The sequence below is a fragment of the Lepisma saccharinum genome, chromosome 26 (assembly GCF_977018435.1).
Source record: "Lepisma saccharinum chromosome 26, izLepSacc3.1, whole genome shotgun sequence".
Lineage (NCBI taxonomy): Eukaryota > Metazoa > Arthropoda > Insecta > Zygentoma > Lepismatidae > Lepisma > Lepisma saccharinum.
In genome coordinates this window covers 8543412-8559141 of record NC_139254.1, presented here as the reverse complement: position 1 = coordinate 8559141, position 15730 = coordinate 8543412, and the positions used below count along the sequence as shown (strand labels likewise).

Here is a 15730-nt window from a genome sequence, read left to right as displayed (position 1 = left end):
GACGTCGGGTAAGGTACGGGATCGAGTCACGCCGGGACGTAGCTCAGATAAATACAATAGGTCTTAAGTTTGACTTGGCTAACCACCTCTACCCTTAAGGAGGCTGATGAAGGATTGTTGGGAGCCTGTGTTGTTGAACGCTACTCACCCCTTGCTGTTGGTCTGGCCCTGGGCTTCTGGCGTCGGCGACGGTGACAGGTGTCCGCTGGAGAGATCGAAGATGACGATAAGAGACGGCAGGCAATTCGGCGACTTGTTTTATTCTTGCAGATTCTTCGGTTGGCTTAATCCGGACCGCTTATGGACTTCTCGCTTGTTGCCGCCTCGTAGTGTCGCGATCTCTCAGCAGGCCGTCGTCCTCTTCTCGTCTATCAGTTTGGTGGTGATATTGGAGCGAAGTGAGAGATCGATTTACTGTCTCCAGCGGTTTTATACATTGGATTTGAGTCATAGGTTGGTGGACTTTGCACCTCCACTGTGCACCTGGGGTATCCCTGGATGCAGATGGAAATTTACAGTGGAGGTGCACTCACCGCTGGCGAGGGCCGTTGCCTTGCTGACCGTGCAGAGCCGAGTGGAAAATTCTTGTTGCTCGGCTCTGCATCCGGTGGAATGTGGGGTGAATGAGCGTTCAACTTGCGAGCTTCAGAGCGATGTTTGAGGCAAATTAATGTTTCGACTTTTATGCTCCCAATTCCTTCATCAATATATATATTAGATATTTATTTATTTTCTTTTATTTGTTTAAAAGAAGAGCTTGTAATGAGCGCAGCGAGCAAAAAAATTAAATCAGTATATTTGCAAACTGGCAATGATATTATTTTATTTATTTGTTATTTATTTGAGAAATCCTGAATACAGAAAGAATCCATTTTAAATCAGGATATCAACAGCGAGAAAAATAGAAATTAACAAATGAGAAGCACGCACACATATGTAACAAGAATAATACATTAAAAATAATAAAAATTAAACAATAATAATAAAACAATATCAAGGGTATAACAAATATTAATTTCTCTTCAGCTGCTTGATGCACGCATTTCTGAAAGCCTGCTTAGATAGATGGAAGCCTGGAGGATCAATTAGTGTATTGTACCTTGTTTGTAGCCTATAGAGAAATGACCTTTGTTCTAGGGATAGCCTTGAGGTTTTTGTATAAAAGAAGTTGTTGTATTTTCTGTTGGTACGTGGGATCCGGATGTGAAGATGTGGCAAGAGTTCGTTAGTGAAAAGTTGTCCATTCATGATTTTGAAAAGAAAAGTTAGATCTGAAACTTGACGGCGAAGGGACGGATCGTGAATTTGAAGAGTGGATAGAATTTCATGTTTGGAAAAGTTTGCAAGGGCTGGGCATCTATGTTTGACTATTCTGATAAAGAAATTTACCACTTTGTTCGTTCTCTTTATATTGCTATCACAGGCCATTGACCAAATACAGGAACCATATTCAAGAATAGGTACGACGCACGATGTAAAGTAGGTTTTGAGGGCAGAAACATGTGTGATATCTGTAAATCTGTAAATTAGCCCAAGGGTTTTCATGGCTCTCGAAGTTATGTAATCTATGTGGTGGCTGAAAGTGAGTTTGCTGTCGAAAATGACTCCAAGACCTTTGTGCTGTTGTACGAACGGGATGATTTTGTTGCATAATCTATAGGATGGTGCTGTAAAATTGGATTTGAGGGTAAACCTCATAAAAACAGATTTCTCGGGATTTATTTTCAGATTCCAGTCTTGGCACCAGCGTTCAATGTTTTAATAGGGCGCCAAAACTTTCGAGGGGATCGCATGCATCCTTTACTACAAGTAATTTTCAATGTTTTTCTTCTTGCGGTTCGGCGCCCCCTTCCATCAGCGCCCGGGCGACCGCCCCGCTGCCCCCCCCCCCCCCAGCTACGGCTCTGCCCCTTGATTGCAAGGCGACGACGCTACCACTGCGCCATCTGGGAGGCCTAAGAGGGGGGATAAATGAGAATAGACATATAAAGAGAAAATGAAAAACTGGCAGTGGTTGAAAGAGGGAAGAAGGGGAACAAAGAAGATTGATGAAAGAGAAAACATACACACACATACAGAGAGAGAGAGAGGGAGAGAGAGAGAGAGAGAGAGAGAGAGAGAGAGAGAGAGAAACGAAAATAAATACACGTTCGAAAACTCGACCTTTAATATCAAGAATCACTCTTATTGATGGTTGTTTCATTAGATAATAAACTTATATTTTTTCGACTTTATGAAAACAACAACAGGTGGCAGGCCTGTGTTAACTTGGCGGTTCTATTGATATGATACACTTAATTAATCACTTATAAACTACGTTTTCTCCACAGATTGTATATTATATTCACAATTGACGCATGCGCCTCATGCGTTCAGGTGACGCCTCTGCTACATACTTTGTTCCTTCATCTATTTCTTAAACCCGCCATGCTATGATTAGAGTGGGAATATATAAGTACCTATGTAATTAACTTTCTATATAGAGAATATATAGGACTGGTTGCTTAGTCACACACTCGCTCCTTTCACTGTTATATGTAGGGTCAACTCTTAAAACTTGTACTACAATTAATGAAACTTATATATTTCAGATTGGAACTCTGCCTTATTTATAATCCTTAATGGAACGAAAGGGGAACATTTGGATATGTTGGATGGTGGAATAATCCAGCGATTGTTGGAGGAGAAATGGAAGACATTTGCTCGGGTAATTGATATGTATTGATTTCTGAAATTATTGTTACTGGACATATTAGTGTAGGTGCGTTGGTATTGTCCATTTTCAATTTGAATACTCTTATTGCTCTTGTAGAATTCTGATTCCCTAGTATTATTTTCGTAACTAAAACGTTAAGGTCAATTTTCAGGTTTTTCTGTGGTCACCCTTTATTACAAGTTGAGAATTATAATGCGATCTTGGATTAAGTTGCGCCATTATTTCGGCAAGTATATAAACCGTAACGTCGAGAATCAATGTATAATGATGACATAAGAGTTTGCCTTAGACAGCAATTTAATGTTTTATTCTCTTTACTGTAAATTATTTTGTACATTGTGGAAATGTATCGCAAGTGGTGTATTCTCCCATCTTACCTGGTTTACAGCCAGTAAACAAACTTTCCGCCTATATATAGAAATTTCCGGAAATGAATGAAGTTGTTGGACTTATGTTTTTGTTTTGATTGAAAGCCTTCATTGTTGTTTTATTGTTATTACATCAAATTAATATATACAATAAATAAAGATTTGTTGCCGTAAACTGGGTCAAATTTTCAGAATACGCCACTAGGCACACCATTTCCACTCGCACATAACACCAACTACTTGTAATCAAGAGGACCTGGGTTCGATTCCCAGTGGAGGCACACTGTACAGTGCTTCGAGTTTAACTTTTAACAGCATATATACAGTGTGGTATTTAAAGATTTTTCCAGTGGAGTAGAATTCCATTAATCACTCTTGGATCATCGGGATATTACGTAAATTATATATGTATAGTTTTCGTTCAAAGTGCAAGAAATAGCAACCAGAGAGGGGGTGCAGTAACAAGGATTTCTCCCCTTACAACCCTTAAATTCTACCCTGCATGCATATATTTAAGAGGTGCTTTTCTATGATCCCATATACACAGAACGAAACCGAATAAATTAAGAACAGTCGTGTATTATCCGTGATTTGAAAACGTCCTCGTTTTGTAGGTCATGAATCAAGTGTGTGCAGTTGATAGCGTCCTCGTTTTGTAGAGCAAGCAAGTGTGTGTGCGTGTGTAGTTGATAACGTCCTTGTTTTGTAAGTCAGACAATCAAGTGTGTATAGTTAATAGCGTCCTCGTTTTGTAGCTCAAACGATCAAGTGTGTGTATGTGTGTAGTTGACAGCGTCCTCGTTTTGTAGGGTAGAAAAGCAAATGTGTATGTAATTGTAATCCCTGTTGCAGCGCCAGTTCTTGAAGCGGCTGCTGATCCTGTTCCTGCACCTGTTCTTCATGAGCATGGCGGTGTACCTGCGCCCCACGGACAAGCGGCAGCCGCTGCTGGGGGGTACAGAGTGGAAGGACATCGCCAGGTACGGCTTCGAGATCGGGACCTGCTGCGGCGTCCTCTCCTACGTGGTCTTCCAGCAGGGAGAAGAAATAAAGAACCAGGGCTTCTGGAGCTTCCTCAAGCAGCTGGTGAGTTTTTGCCCTTCTATACTCTACGGTTTTTGCCACTCTTTTGCTCACCCAAAGTGTTGCCAGGTCTTTTCACCTTAACTTTGTGATGCCATATAGGGTCATGTGCTACAAGCGTGTGCGAAAAGTATAACGTATATCGAAGATCTTTTCAATCGGGAGGGTATCTGAACTTTGTGACCAATTATGGCCAGAAAAGCATCAGAGTAATTAATGTCGGCAGGAACGTCGTTAAGGGGACAGCCGGAGGGCACTGGCTCTACCCTAAACTTTAAACATTTTCTTACAGGATATTTTATTTTGATTAAGAGGTACCATTGTGCATATGCACACATGCCATGCAGGCACATGGGTAGATGTGGAGGTAGAGCTCCACATATTCTTGACCTCGGCCAAAGTTGAGATGATATAAACAACATCACGCCCGGCCGACTTTACCTCCAGACACCCATTGATACGAGGCTGAGTGAGCCTGAGAGCAACGCAGAAACAGGGAAATAACTAGAAAATTTCCTGGTCCAGATCACCTGATGTTATAAAATCCCTCCAAACTATTGTATATTTTTATCGTTTGTATAGGTATAATTTATAATGTACAGTATATAACTAAACTCCTCACAAAAAGTCTGGAATATTCCATTTGTCGGGGAGAGAGGACATGGGCAGGGCGCAGTGCGGGTGGAATGTAGTTGGAAACATGAGAAAAGAATGCAGGCAGAACACCATGTGATGTACGTGCATATCCGGGCAACAGCTAGCGCCATCTACAATGTGGTACAACCTATCAGTACCGGCCGAGTTTACCTGGCCGTCACGCTGCATGTCAAATCTAGTGTCTTCGAAGCAGTGCAAGCGTTAAATGGATATCTGGCGTTAACGATGGTGATAACGCAGTTTGATCGCACCAGAATTGTGACATTGTTGCAACAAGGGCGTACACAGGCGCAGGTTGCACGTGTGGTCGGGGTCACCCAAGGAGCGGTATCCAAAACATGGAAACGATTCAGGAACACGAACAGTGTATCAGACACGCCGAGAAGTGGCCGTCCAAGAGTGACAACACGCCGTCAGGATGCATACATTACTGTGACTGCACGCCGAAGGCCAACAGCGACTGCCCGGGAGTTGCAAAAGGACTTGTTGCAAGCATCCGGCGTTCGTATCGCGACCCAGACTGTGGGTAATCGTTTGCATAGTGTCGAACTAAGGTCATATAGGCCGCTGAGACGTGTGCCACTGCGACCTCACCATCGGCGGAACAGACGAATATGGGCTGATGAACATCGTAGGTGGGATGTGCAACAATGGCGGAATGTGATGTTTTCCGATGAAACAAGGATCTGTTTGCGGCCTGATACGCGACAACAACGTGTTTGGCGACGTCGCCAACGCCACGGGAGGCAGCAGCATGTGCAAGAAGTCCATCCCTTTGGTGGTGGTGGAATCTTGTTTTGGGCAGGTATCATGTACGGGCGACGGACACCTCTCGTTCCACTGCAAGGGCGGTTGACGTCTCGACGCTATGTGGATGAAGTGCTACGGCTTTTCGTGCTTCCATTTCGCTACCAGTATGGTGCCGACTTTGTCTTTGTGGACGATAACGCACGTCCACATCGTGGAGCACCAGCGACCAATTTCCTGCAGGATGCTGACGTTCGTCGTATGGATGGGCCAGCACTCTCCCCGGACATGAATTGCATTGAGCATGTGTGGGCGATGTTGAAGCAAGCCATTTCACGTCGTCCACAGCCTCCGCAATCACTGCCAGACCTCATCCAGGCTGCCCAGGTTGAATGGGACCGTCTCCCACAGGATGCCATCGATGCACTCATCTCTGGGATGCCACAACGTGTGCGGGAACTGCACAGTGCAAGAGGAGGCCATACACATTATTGAGGGACTCACTTTATGTGTGTCACACACTGTGGCCGTTTTGCACAGTTCATAGGGAAGACGTTTTTTCCTTCCCTTGATTTTGGTTGTTTTTCGTTCACTATATCTGGTTGCTTTGGTGAACTTGGCAAGTTGGCATCGTCACTTGTCCTCTATTTTTGCACTTGTCCTATCACAGGGTGTATCATTTTTGCTACAATAAATGTCTCTGTTCCCATTTCTTTCTTCTTATATTCCAAACTTTTTGTGAAGAGTTTATATAAATACATGTACAGGGTGGAGCAAAAAGAACGCATGTTTTTGGAATAAGTGTAGCGTCGTTGATTTTCAAGATAGAAACGTTTTATTAACACCAAAACCATCGGTAAGAAATGCAGTTTGGATAGGTATAGAGTGATGATTTAAGTATGGAAGATTATGTCGGAAAGATGACGTCATTGTTGCTCTCCCCAACACGTAATCTCACGTTTCGGCTATGTCTCTTGGCCCCCACGCTCCCAAGATTTGTCTGTCTACGACTTCTTTCTGTGGGGTTACTTCAAGTCGAAAACGTCGTTCAGTCGACGAGCTGAAAGTTGCCATTCGTGAAGGAATTATAGCTGTGCCAGACAAATGTTGGCAAGTACAATGCGGGACTTCGAGGATATTCTCCGGATGTGTGCAGCTACAATGACGTCATCTTTCCATACCAAAATCATCACTGTCTACCAATCCAAACTGTATTTCATAACGATGGTTTTAGTGTTAATAAAACGTTTGTATCTTGAAAATCAACGATGCTACACTTATTCCAAAAACATTCCTATCTACGTTCCTGAATATCGGTGTATTCAATATTAAATAGAGAAAGTAAGTTGCCACTTATTTGCACTTCGGTGAGTGTGTAAGGATTAGCCTTTTCAGAAGGAAGTCAAGTGTGAACCTCAGTTCCACGTGCACCCAGTATTACAGACTAACGAGGGTCTGGCGTCTGGAATCACAGCAAGTATAATCCCAAAGAAAAGGTAATGGGACTATAATTAATTAATGAATTACAATTTTTTTGGTACGTCGGCAGATATGGATATTTTTACACCCTTCAATGCATACGGAGAAATATCTCCTTATCTAAAATCCTTGCCTGACAGATAAAAAAATGGGTGTAAAAAGTTCCTTCACAAAGGTTAAAATTGCAAGGTTCTAAAGGGACCTCCACAGGACAAACACAATACTAAAATGGTAAGGAAATGCTTAGAACTTTCTTAGAAACAGTGTAAAAGGTCTGCTCTCCTCAAAAAGCTAAAAACATAAGTTAAAAAAAACCACTTGTTATCGTTTCCTAATATGGATGATAAATTGTTGGGAAGGTTAAAAGTGTGGCTGAGGAAATTAATATCGTCACATTCGAGAAGAATGTCCCGATCTAGAAAACATCTGAGGAATGTCTTGTCAGGCATTGCTGAGCTTCCTTGATCGCCATCGTTGTAAACAGGTGTAAACAATTGCAATCAAGGAAGAGACTACAGATAACTGATTAGGCATTGTTTAGTAAATTCGATTGGAATGAATGTCTGGGAGGACAGGGTGAGAGGACATTGCGTAGAGAAATGCAGAGGTACGATTTGTGCAAGGACGTGTTGGATGAAGTCGCGAGGCAGACTCTTTTGTACAGTCATGACCATAACCATTCTTCGCAGAACGTCAGCTACTATACAGAGACAGGTATACATTTTCCATTAGCCATGCTGATCCAGTCTTGAACTGATGCATTGAAGTGCATCTCTACTGAAAGAAATCCTCACTTGAATCAAATGATGCAGTTTGGTATTTCTTTCACGACATACAAAAATGCACCCAAATGCATCAAATGTGAATCTGATTCTTTGAAGAAGCCATAAAACACACTTTAGTACATCAATCTATGCATTCTGGTGCATCAATCGATATGATGCATTTAGTTCTCTGAGCTTACCATGAATAGCGAGTTGGTCCATAGTATAGGGTATGAATGAGCTACACCCACAAGATTAGATTCCACATACCGAAAAGTACGCTACGCTTAAAACAACGTTGCATGGAACTTGTGTTTTGCGCTGTCGATGTGTGTTTGTGATTATCCATTATCATTATCATCTTATCACCATTAATTCTTATTTTCGTAATTAGGCAACAGTAGCAGAAAATCACAGTAACATAAATCAATCAATGTATTATTTGCAAGTGGAATTATGAAGAATGAGTATTTCTTTGATGGCATAAAGTTTAAAATCGTTTTGCTAAATCACAAATGTTCGTAATATTTAAGGCTTTGCGAATCCCCCCCCCCCCCTTGCAGGAAGGCCCTAATCAGTACATCAAGTTATTCGGTAGGAACAAGTATAACAATATATATAACAATAACCCGTGGCTCGACAATAAATAAGGCACCTGAAATGCCTTTTCCGGTCATTCAAAACCTCCATTCACCAATGGTATTAGGTACATTAAACTGTGGGTGTTAAGGGGGGAAAACACAATAATTGGCATACAAACAGAATTTTATAAGAGAGTAATGGGCGTAAGCAGAGGCACGGCCAACTGTGGGATTAACAAGGAATTGGGCCTCAGCAGAGACGCGGTGCAAGCACGGATGAGGGTTGTTAAATATTGGATGCGATTATCACAAGAGGGCCAAACTACGCTGAGGGGACAATGTTTGGAAATACAGACAAGGGAGGAAAACGTTTACAGCTGGGGTCTGGAAGTGAAAAATCTCTTATATAATAGCGGAATGGGTTGGGTATGGGAAGAGGGAGGAAGGGGGGGGGGCATCTCAACAGAAAATCAAATCAGAGACAGTTTACTGGGCATAGACAGACAAGAAGTAATAGCAGATTGCCAAACAAAGACCTCAATCAGGGAACAGCTAAGAGTAAGAGAATGGGGAAAGCGAAATATATCCAGGTTGTGGGAAAAAATGAAAGAGGCGGGCTGGCATGGTTCAGATTAGGGGGATGGAAACAACTAAGAAAGAGACACGAAGCAGGGGAAACGATATGTCCTTTGTGCGATGGGGAGGAGACTGACAAGCATATCCTACTGAACTGCCCTTCTACACTTGACCTAAGGGACAAATGGCTGAAAAGCTTAACAGGGAGGGGGTGATAGATAGAAGTGCTGGAAGGCAGAATAAAGATAAAGGGAGCGGGGCAGCAAGTGGGGAAATACCTGGGAGAATTAAGAGCACGGCGGGGGAAAGCTGTTAGAGAAGGCAGCGAGATGAGTGATCATGCTCCAGACGAGCCATTTTTATAGTGTAAGTGTGTGTAAAGTAAAATGTATGCGTGTTTTGGTGAGATTGCAGGAAAAGAGAAGTGGGGAGAGGAGGAAGGAAGAAAGACTGGAAGAAGAACTGTCGAGGGAGGGGAAGAATGTGTATATAGGGGACAAAGTAAGAGACAGCTTTAAAGAAAACTAAATGTAACAAAATATTGTAGAAAAATCAAAACTATGTAGTGCGTACAGCCTATGGCTCGCACAAAAAGAAAAATATATCAAATCAATACACAGCCCTGGAAGGGCCTTGACCTATCTCCTGACTGCCAGTCTCCCTCCCACAATCCTACTTAGAGGTGTGGAGATCTTCAACCGGTAATGGGGTGACGTGGGGTCAGCACGTCGAACCCCCCAGCCGTTCTACGAGATATCCGTGACCGGGTTAAGCTACTCACTCGTAGCTCCTCAATTGCCTCACGATGGTTGGTTGCCACCGGTCCTATACCCAGGCCGAGAACCCAGAGACTGAACCCAGGCGGACTCGAACCTTATACTAGTCGCTCCATGCTGGCGGATGACCTCTATGGCTATTTCTGGCTCTTCTTTTGCCCCAATCATATTCGGGGGTATGAGCCTCCATAAGTAGTTGCAAAGTAAAAGCTGTGGGGGTACCATCGCTCTCCCGAAGCAACGTTGCCAAGCGTACTAATGTCCTTGCCAGTTGCATACCGATCTGTGGATGGTCGTTCCGGGAACTTCATTGTGCCGGACATCACGTGCAGTTGTACACTGCCGGCTTGTAACGATTCCATTGAAAGTCAAAGTACAATTGTACTTTGACTGTACAATTACCGATATCATTATCGGAGAACTCTCTCGCTTTACGGTACGTTTGGCAACATGTGGTGCATCCGACATTCATTTGTTTTGTCGCGCTAACAGCATTCGATGCCTTGTGACACGAAAATGCCCGATGTCAGTCGAAGAAAATTCAACTGACCGCTGATTCGCTGTTTCTCAGCCGCCAGTTGGAAATGAGACCAGTATCCCAAACATCCTCACAGTCTTAAGCCTGCACTAGACGGAAGCATTTACCTCAACATTTTTGCTAGCATAAATTCTGTAAATGCTTCCAAAAATCTCATAGCAGATAATACTTCACACGGAAGCATTTCATGGAACTTTTCTGTTAGCTTTTGCGATTGCAATGCATAACATATACAGCATGAAAGGCACGTTGAGTTACACCATCTATGCTGAGTGCACGGTGTTCAGAATTGAAACAACTAAAATATTCTTCCATACGTGTACAGTAAACGTTGTAAAGTATATATTTAAGCAGTGCAATTGGTTTGTATCTAATACTGTTTCATAGGAAATGTTATTCCTCTCGGTTGAATAGTTATTGGCTTTTAAAAATGTGAAGTGATACATTGTTTACATCTCAAGCGGCCGCCATTACACTTTCACTCGTGACATAGAGGTCGCTTCTGATTGGTTATGCTACTGAAATACGACGGATCCTATACTTGGGAAATGCCATAAAATATGTCATGGTACCTGAAATGCCATACAATTTCTTACTTTACATGGTAGCATTTTATTCATGGCACAAATGCTAAGGAAATGTTTCGTCTGAAGCGGGCTTTACCAAATGCGTAATTAGAAACCAAGCGTTTATTATCGACGAGATACGAAGGTCAAACAGGACAATTTCATTGGCTCGCTCAAGCCAGACACTCAGTACCAAACTACGATGAACGTCATGAGGATACAGTTGAATCCAATCTTCATAACGAAGCCAGCATGAGACGCCAACTCTGAGTACTTCGGCACAAGAGACGGGCGTGTCCTATTAAGTATCCACAGCACTGTATCGTTGAGTTTCGAAGCGGAAACGTCAATAGCCTTTTCTAGAGGAGTCCACAGGTAGTCGGTCACGTAACTGATCAGGTGATTTCCGAATATCATCTCCAGCATCATCACCTGGACGGTGATGATGACGTCGTTGTAGAGGAATATGTACCTGCACAACAGGAGCAGCACCAGCGCTGATACCAGGATAGCAGATGCCTGCCAATCGACGTGCTTGAACACCGTGACGTAGAAGATGATGATTGGCAGATAGGAGATGACGTAACCCTCGCGTTGCCAGTCGAAAAGATGGAGGTTCATGTGGATGTAGGTGACCAGGACTATGGCAAAGGTGGCTCCGGGTAGGAAGTCGTATAACTCTTGCTTTGTCTGGAAGTGCCTAGCGAAGAACGTGAGCAGACCCAGTAGGATGGCTTGCTTCACGCCCATCTAGACTGGAATCGTCTAGGAAGTTGCAATCTCTCCGATCCAGGATAGTTGCCATGGATCTTTTTGGACGACAATGACGCTATTGTTGAAAACTAAAACGGATTAGCTATTAAACTCCGTACCAGCTAACTGTAGACCAGGCGAACGAGAACAAGTCTCTGCGCAAGTAGTGACGCGAGACGGCTCCACCAATGAACAGTGAGAGGAACGAGATTGCGTAATGGGCGACGGGAGTTACCCGATTTCGTCCTTCGCTATGCAGCGTTGCAAACTTTTGAAAAGGATAATACCGAACGCACATGGCAAACGGGCCGTATTTTTGTCTCCAGGTTCGTACGATTGGTTTAAGAATTTCTTAGGGAAATAGTAGGGATAGAACTGCAAGAGCAAATTTTGACAAGCCGTGCATTTAGTGTACAGATAAGGTCTGAACCGTACGATTGGTTTCACCACTCGATTTTCCTCCTCTGCCGATATGCGCAGCCCTGCTCTACAGTTAGCTGGAACAGTGTATACGTCATATTTTGTCACGGTCTTTTTCATGGTTCCCGCCACAAAAATATACAGGGTGTCGCAAAACTCTTTCAACAACGCTTGGGTGCTGGTAGATATCATAAAAACAAGTGACTTTTCCCTATAAAGTTTACCTCGAAAGCGCTTAGTTTCTGCGCGATAAGCGCTTAAAATGTATCCTGTACGTATGCAACCCAACACAGCAAACGCTTGCTCTGACATAACTACCAGGGGCGCGTGGCAGGGTTGCCACTAGCTTTCCTTGTTAACAGAGACGACTTGAAAACAACAACTTGGGAGTCTTGCCTGAGCAAAATCCAAAACATTAATGATAATTGCGATGTTGTAAGAAGCATTGACAATATTTATAAACTGACCAAGACAAATAATGGGCAGACTGAAATTCAAGATTGCTCATTCTAAAATATCTCCATAATTGATTGATTGATTTGGTTTATTTTAATTAGTTTTTCTGCCAGCTTTGGCTAATCGCGAAGATGAGGATGATATGATGAAATAACAAATGACACCAATGTCTAGACCAGGATTTAAACCCGAGATACCTGGCGCCGTAGCCAGCTGTGCTAACCACATCACCACGGAGTGTTTCGTGTATCATGCGATATCAACAATTGCAAGGGACACGTGAGATATGGGAAATCCACGAACAAACAAATGTAAACATGATGTGTTTGCTGCCTCGTCTCGAACACGCAGGCAGTAATGTTATTACAATTTATTTATTAGAAAATTATTCCTATCTGTGTTATTGTTAATCTTGTTCGTATCATAAGGAAATAATTGCATTGCTCTTTTAATTTAATTAATGATTGCTTGATTTGCTTTATTTTACTTTGCTTCTTGTGCCACTTTTGGTTAATTTGCAAAGATGGGGATGAGTGATGATATGATTAATTTGATGAATGGACACTCACAAACATCCATGCCCAGGCCAGGATTCGAACCCGGGACCCTTGGCGTCGTAGCGCGATGTACTAACCACTCCGGCACGGGGGGCGGCTCTGCGTGTTCGAAACGAGGCAGCAAACACATCATGTTTACATTTGTTTGTTCGTGGATTTCCCATATCTCACGTGTCCCTTGCAATTGTTGATATCGCATGATACACGAAATACTCTGTGGTGATGTGGTTAGCACAGCTGGCTACGGCGCCAGGTATCTCGGGTTTAAATCCTGGTCTAGACATTGGTGTCATTTGTTATTTCATCATATCATCCTCATCTTCGCGATTAGCCAAAGCTGGCAGAAAAACGAATTAAAATAAACCAAATCAATCAATCAATTATGGAGATATTTTAGAATGAGCAATCTTGAATTTCAGTCTGCCCATTATTTGTCTTGGTCAGTTTATAAAGTGAGAGAGACAGAGAAGAAAGAGAATAGCGATATAAAAGTATGAAACAGAAATAAATTAAACAAGCAAGACAAAGAGGGGAAAGAGAACACAAACAAGGAAGCAAGATATGGAAAAAATATATAAATGAACGTAGAAAAGGAGAGAAGGGATGGAAAAGAGAATAAGGATGCGAGAGATGGAAAGAGACAAATCGAATAAGTGAGTCATAGAGAAGGATGGGAGTAATAAAGAGAGAGCAGAAAGGAAGAAAATAGAAGCGACACACACACCACAGAGAGAGAGAGAGAGAGAGAGAGAGAGAGAGGGGGATAAAAAATGATACAGAGAACAAGATAGAAAACACAAAAATAGTTATTAAGAGATTTTATTTATTGATTTGGTTTATTACTGAATAAATGTGACGACAATGTGGTGGAGAACGCCATACATTTTGGCAACGCAGTGGTTTGGTAGTAGTGTTAATTTTCTCCTCTCCACTCTCTTACGGTTGTCATTTGAACTAGATCAGGTTTTCTCTTCGTAAAGAAGTACATCGTGATTGCACTAAGCATTGTCGACATGCTTTGCTGAAATGTTGCGCATTGTTGACTGCTGCCATGGAGACTGCCCACAGGCAGCAGCTTCGTAGAACAGAATGACCGTGAAGAGGTCTGTCCTCCTCGGCTACTGCATATTCGCCGCTAATTTCGTTCTGGGCAAGGAGAGCAAACTCTTTGCCATCTTGCCGGGCGGAATGTTCACCCTGGGGATGGCCACGTACCTCCACCTCAACTCCACCCTGTTCGATTGGCCCAACGAGAACGACACCTCCCTCTACTTCGTCATGGTCTTCTTCTATCTGGTCCTTCTCAACATCTCCCGGCAGATGGCGGTCTCTGCAGTCCTGGTCCTAGGGTTCTTACTCTGGAGGCGCTTCAAGGCCGGAAAGGGCTCCGAGAGCTGGCTCCTGCTATCCTCGTTCACGGCCATGGAGATCGTCTTCGGGTACCATCTGATGGGGTTCTTTATGTACTACCTGTGGACTCCTGCCGAGAAGGTCATAGAGTTGCTCACCTGGGTGATCAACTCTTTGGTCCTCTATGTTCTCAAGGTGACAGATTCGCAGTTCGTGCCACTCTACCAACAGTCCTCTGCCCACATGGACTTCTTCGTCAAGTTTGGCATGAACCTGACCTTGTTCTGGTTCCTCCTGAAGGCGCCCAGGGACTTGGAGTTTGAGGAGAGGAGGCAGGAACTGGCTGAGGAATGCTGATCAAGATTGATCTCTGAACACTGCGGTTCATACGGCTCTCAAGAGTCAAGTATAGCTCTTCGCTTATTCTGTGGTTCCAGGTGCACATCTCCAGTTTCACTCCTGGCATTGTTTACTGTTTTCTTTCTTGTAGTCAATTGAGATATACATGTAGTCTGCATGGTCAAAGCAAGCCTTAATTTCATTATTTATGTTATTAAGAAATCGTATAATTCATAGTGCAATGTGGAAGTACCGCAGACCTTTCACAGCTGTGGTTTAGAGAAGCATTACAAATAAGGCAATATTCTATCTTTACATGTTTTTCTTTCCCCCTCTCTCTCTCTTTCTCTCTACAAACCTTTCCGTTTATGTCTCTTTCTTTTTCACTCTATTATTCTCACTCTGTCTGTTAATCTCCCTCCCCGGAGTATCTTTTTCTCTTCTTACATACTTTCCTCTTGATGTTTTCCCTTCCTCTCTCTTCCTCCATATCCTTCTCTCAATCTGTTTTTCTCTGTTCTCCTCTGTCTTTATTTCTCTCCTCCTCTCCCCCTCTCTCTTTCTCTGAGTTAGGAATCATACCTACACACAGAGAACTAAATGCATCATACCGATTGATGCACTAAAGTGTGTTGTATGGAATCTGCGAAGAATCAGATTCACATTTGATGCATTTTAGTGCATTTTAGTGCATTTTTGTACGTCGTAAAAGAAACACGCAAGTGCATCACCTGATGCAAGCAAGGATTTCTTTAAGTTGAGATGCATTATAATGTATCATTTGATGAGTTTTGATGCACCTTCCTGCATCATGTTCAATGATGCACTTAAACGCTTCGTCTGAGCTACAGATTTAATTTAGCTCAGATGAAACGTCTAAGTGGATCATCGAGGAAGATGCATCAAAAGATGCATTATATTGCATCTCGACTGAAAGAAATCCTCACTTGCATCACATGATGCACTTTGGTGTTTCTTTTACGACATACGAAAATGCACTAAAA

General features: G+C 42.9%; 1 protein-coding gene across 2 annotated transcripts in view; it reads left to right on the top strand.

Annotated features, from left to right (window-relative positions):
* The window catches only part of iav (transient receptor potential cation channel subfamily V iav), a 208395-nt gene that overhangs the window by 158282 nt on the left and 34383 nt on the right, over positions 1-15730 (top strand). For both annotated transcript variants that reach the window (XM_083112163.1, XM_083112164.1), the window contains exons 8-9: positions 2592-2707; positions 3937-4170. In XM_083112163.1, the coding sequence (XP_082968289.1) occupies positions 2592-2707; positions 3937-4170 (350 nt within the window). The remainder of the gene's footprint in view (positions 1-2591; positions 2708-3936; positions 4171-15730) is intronic.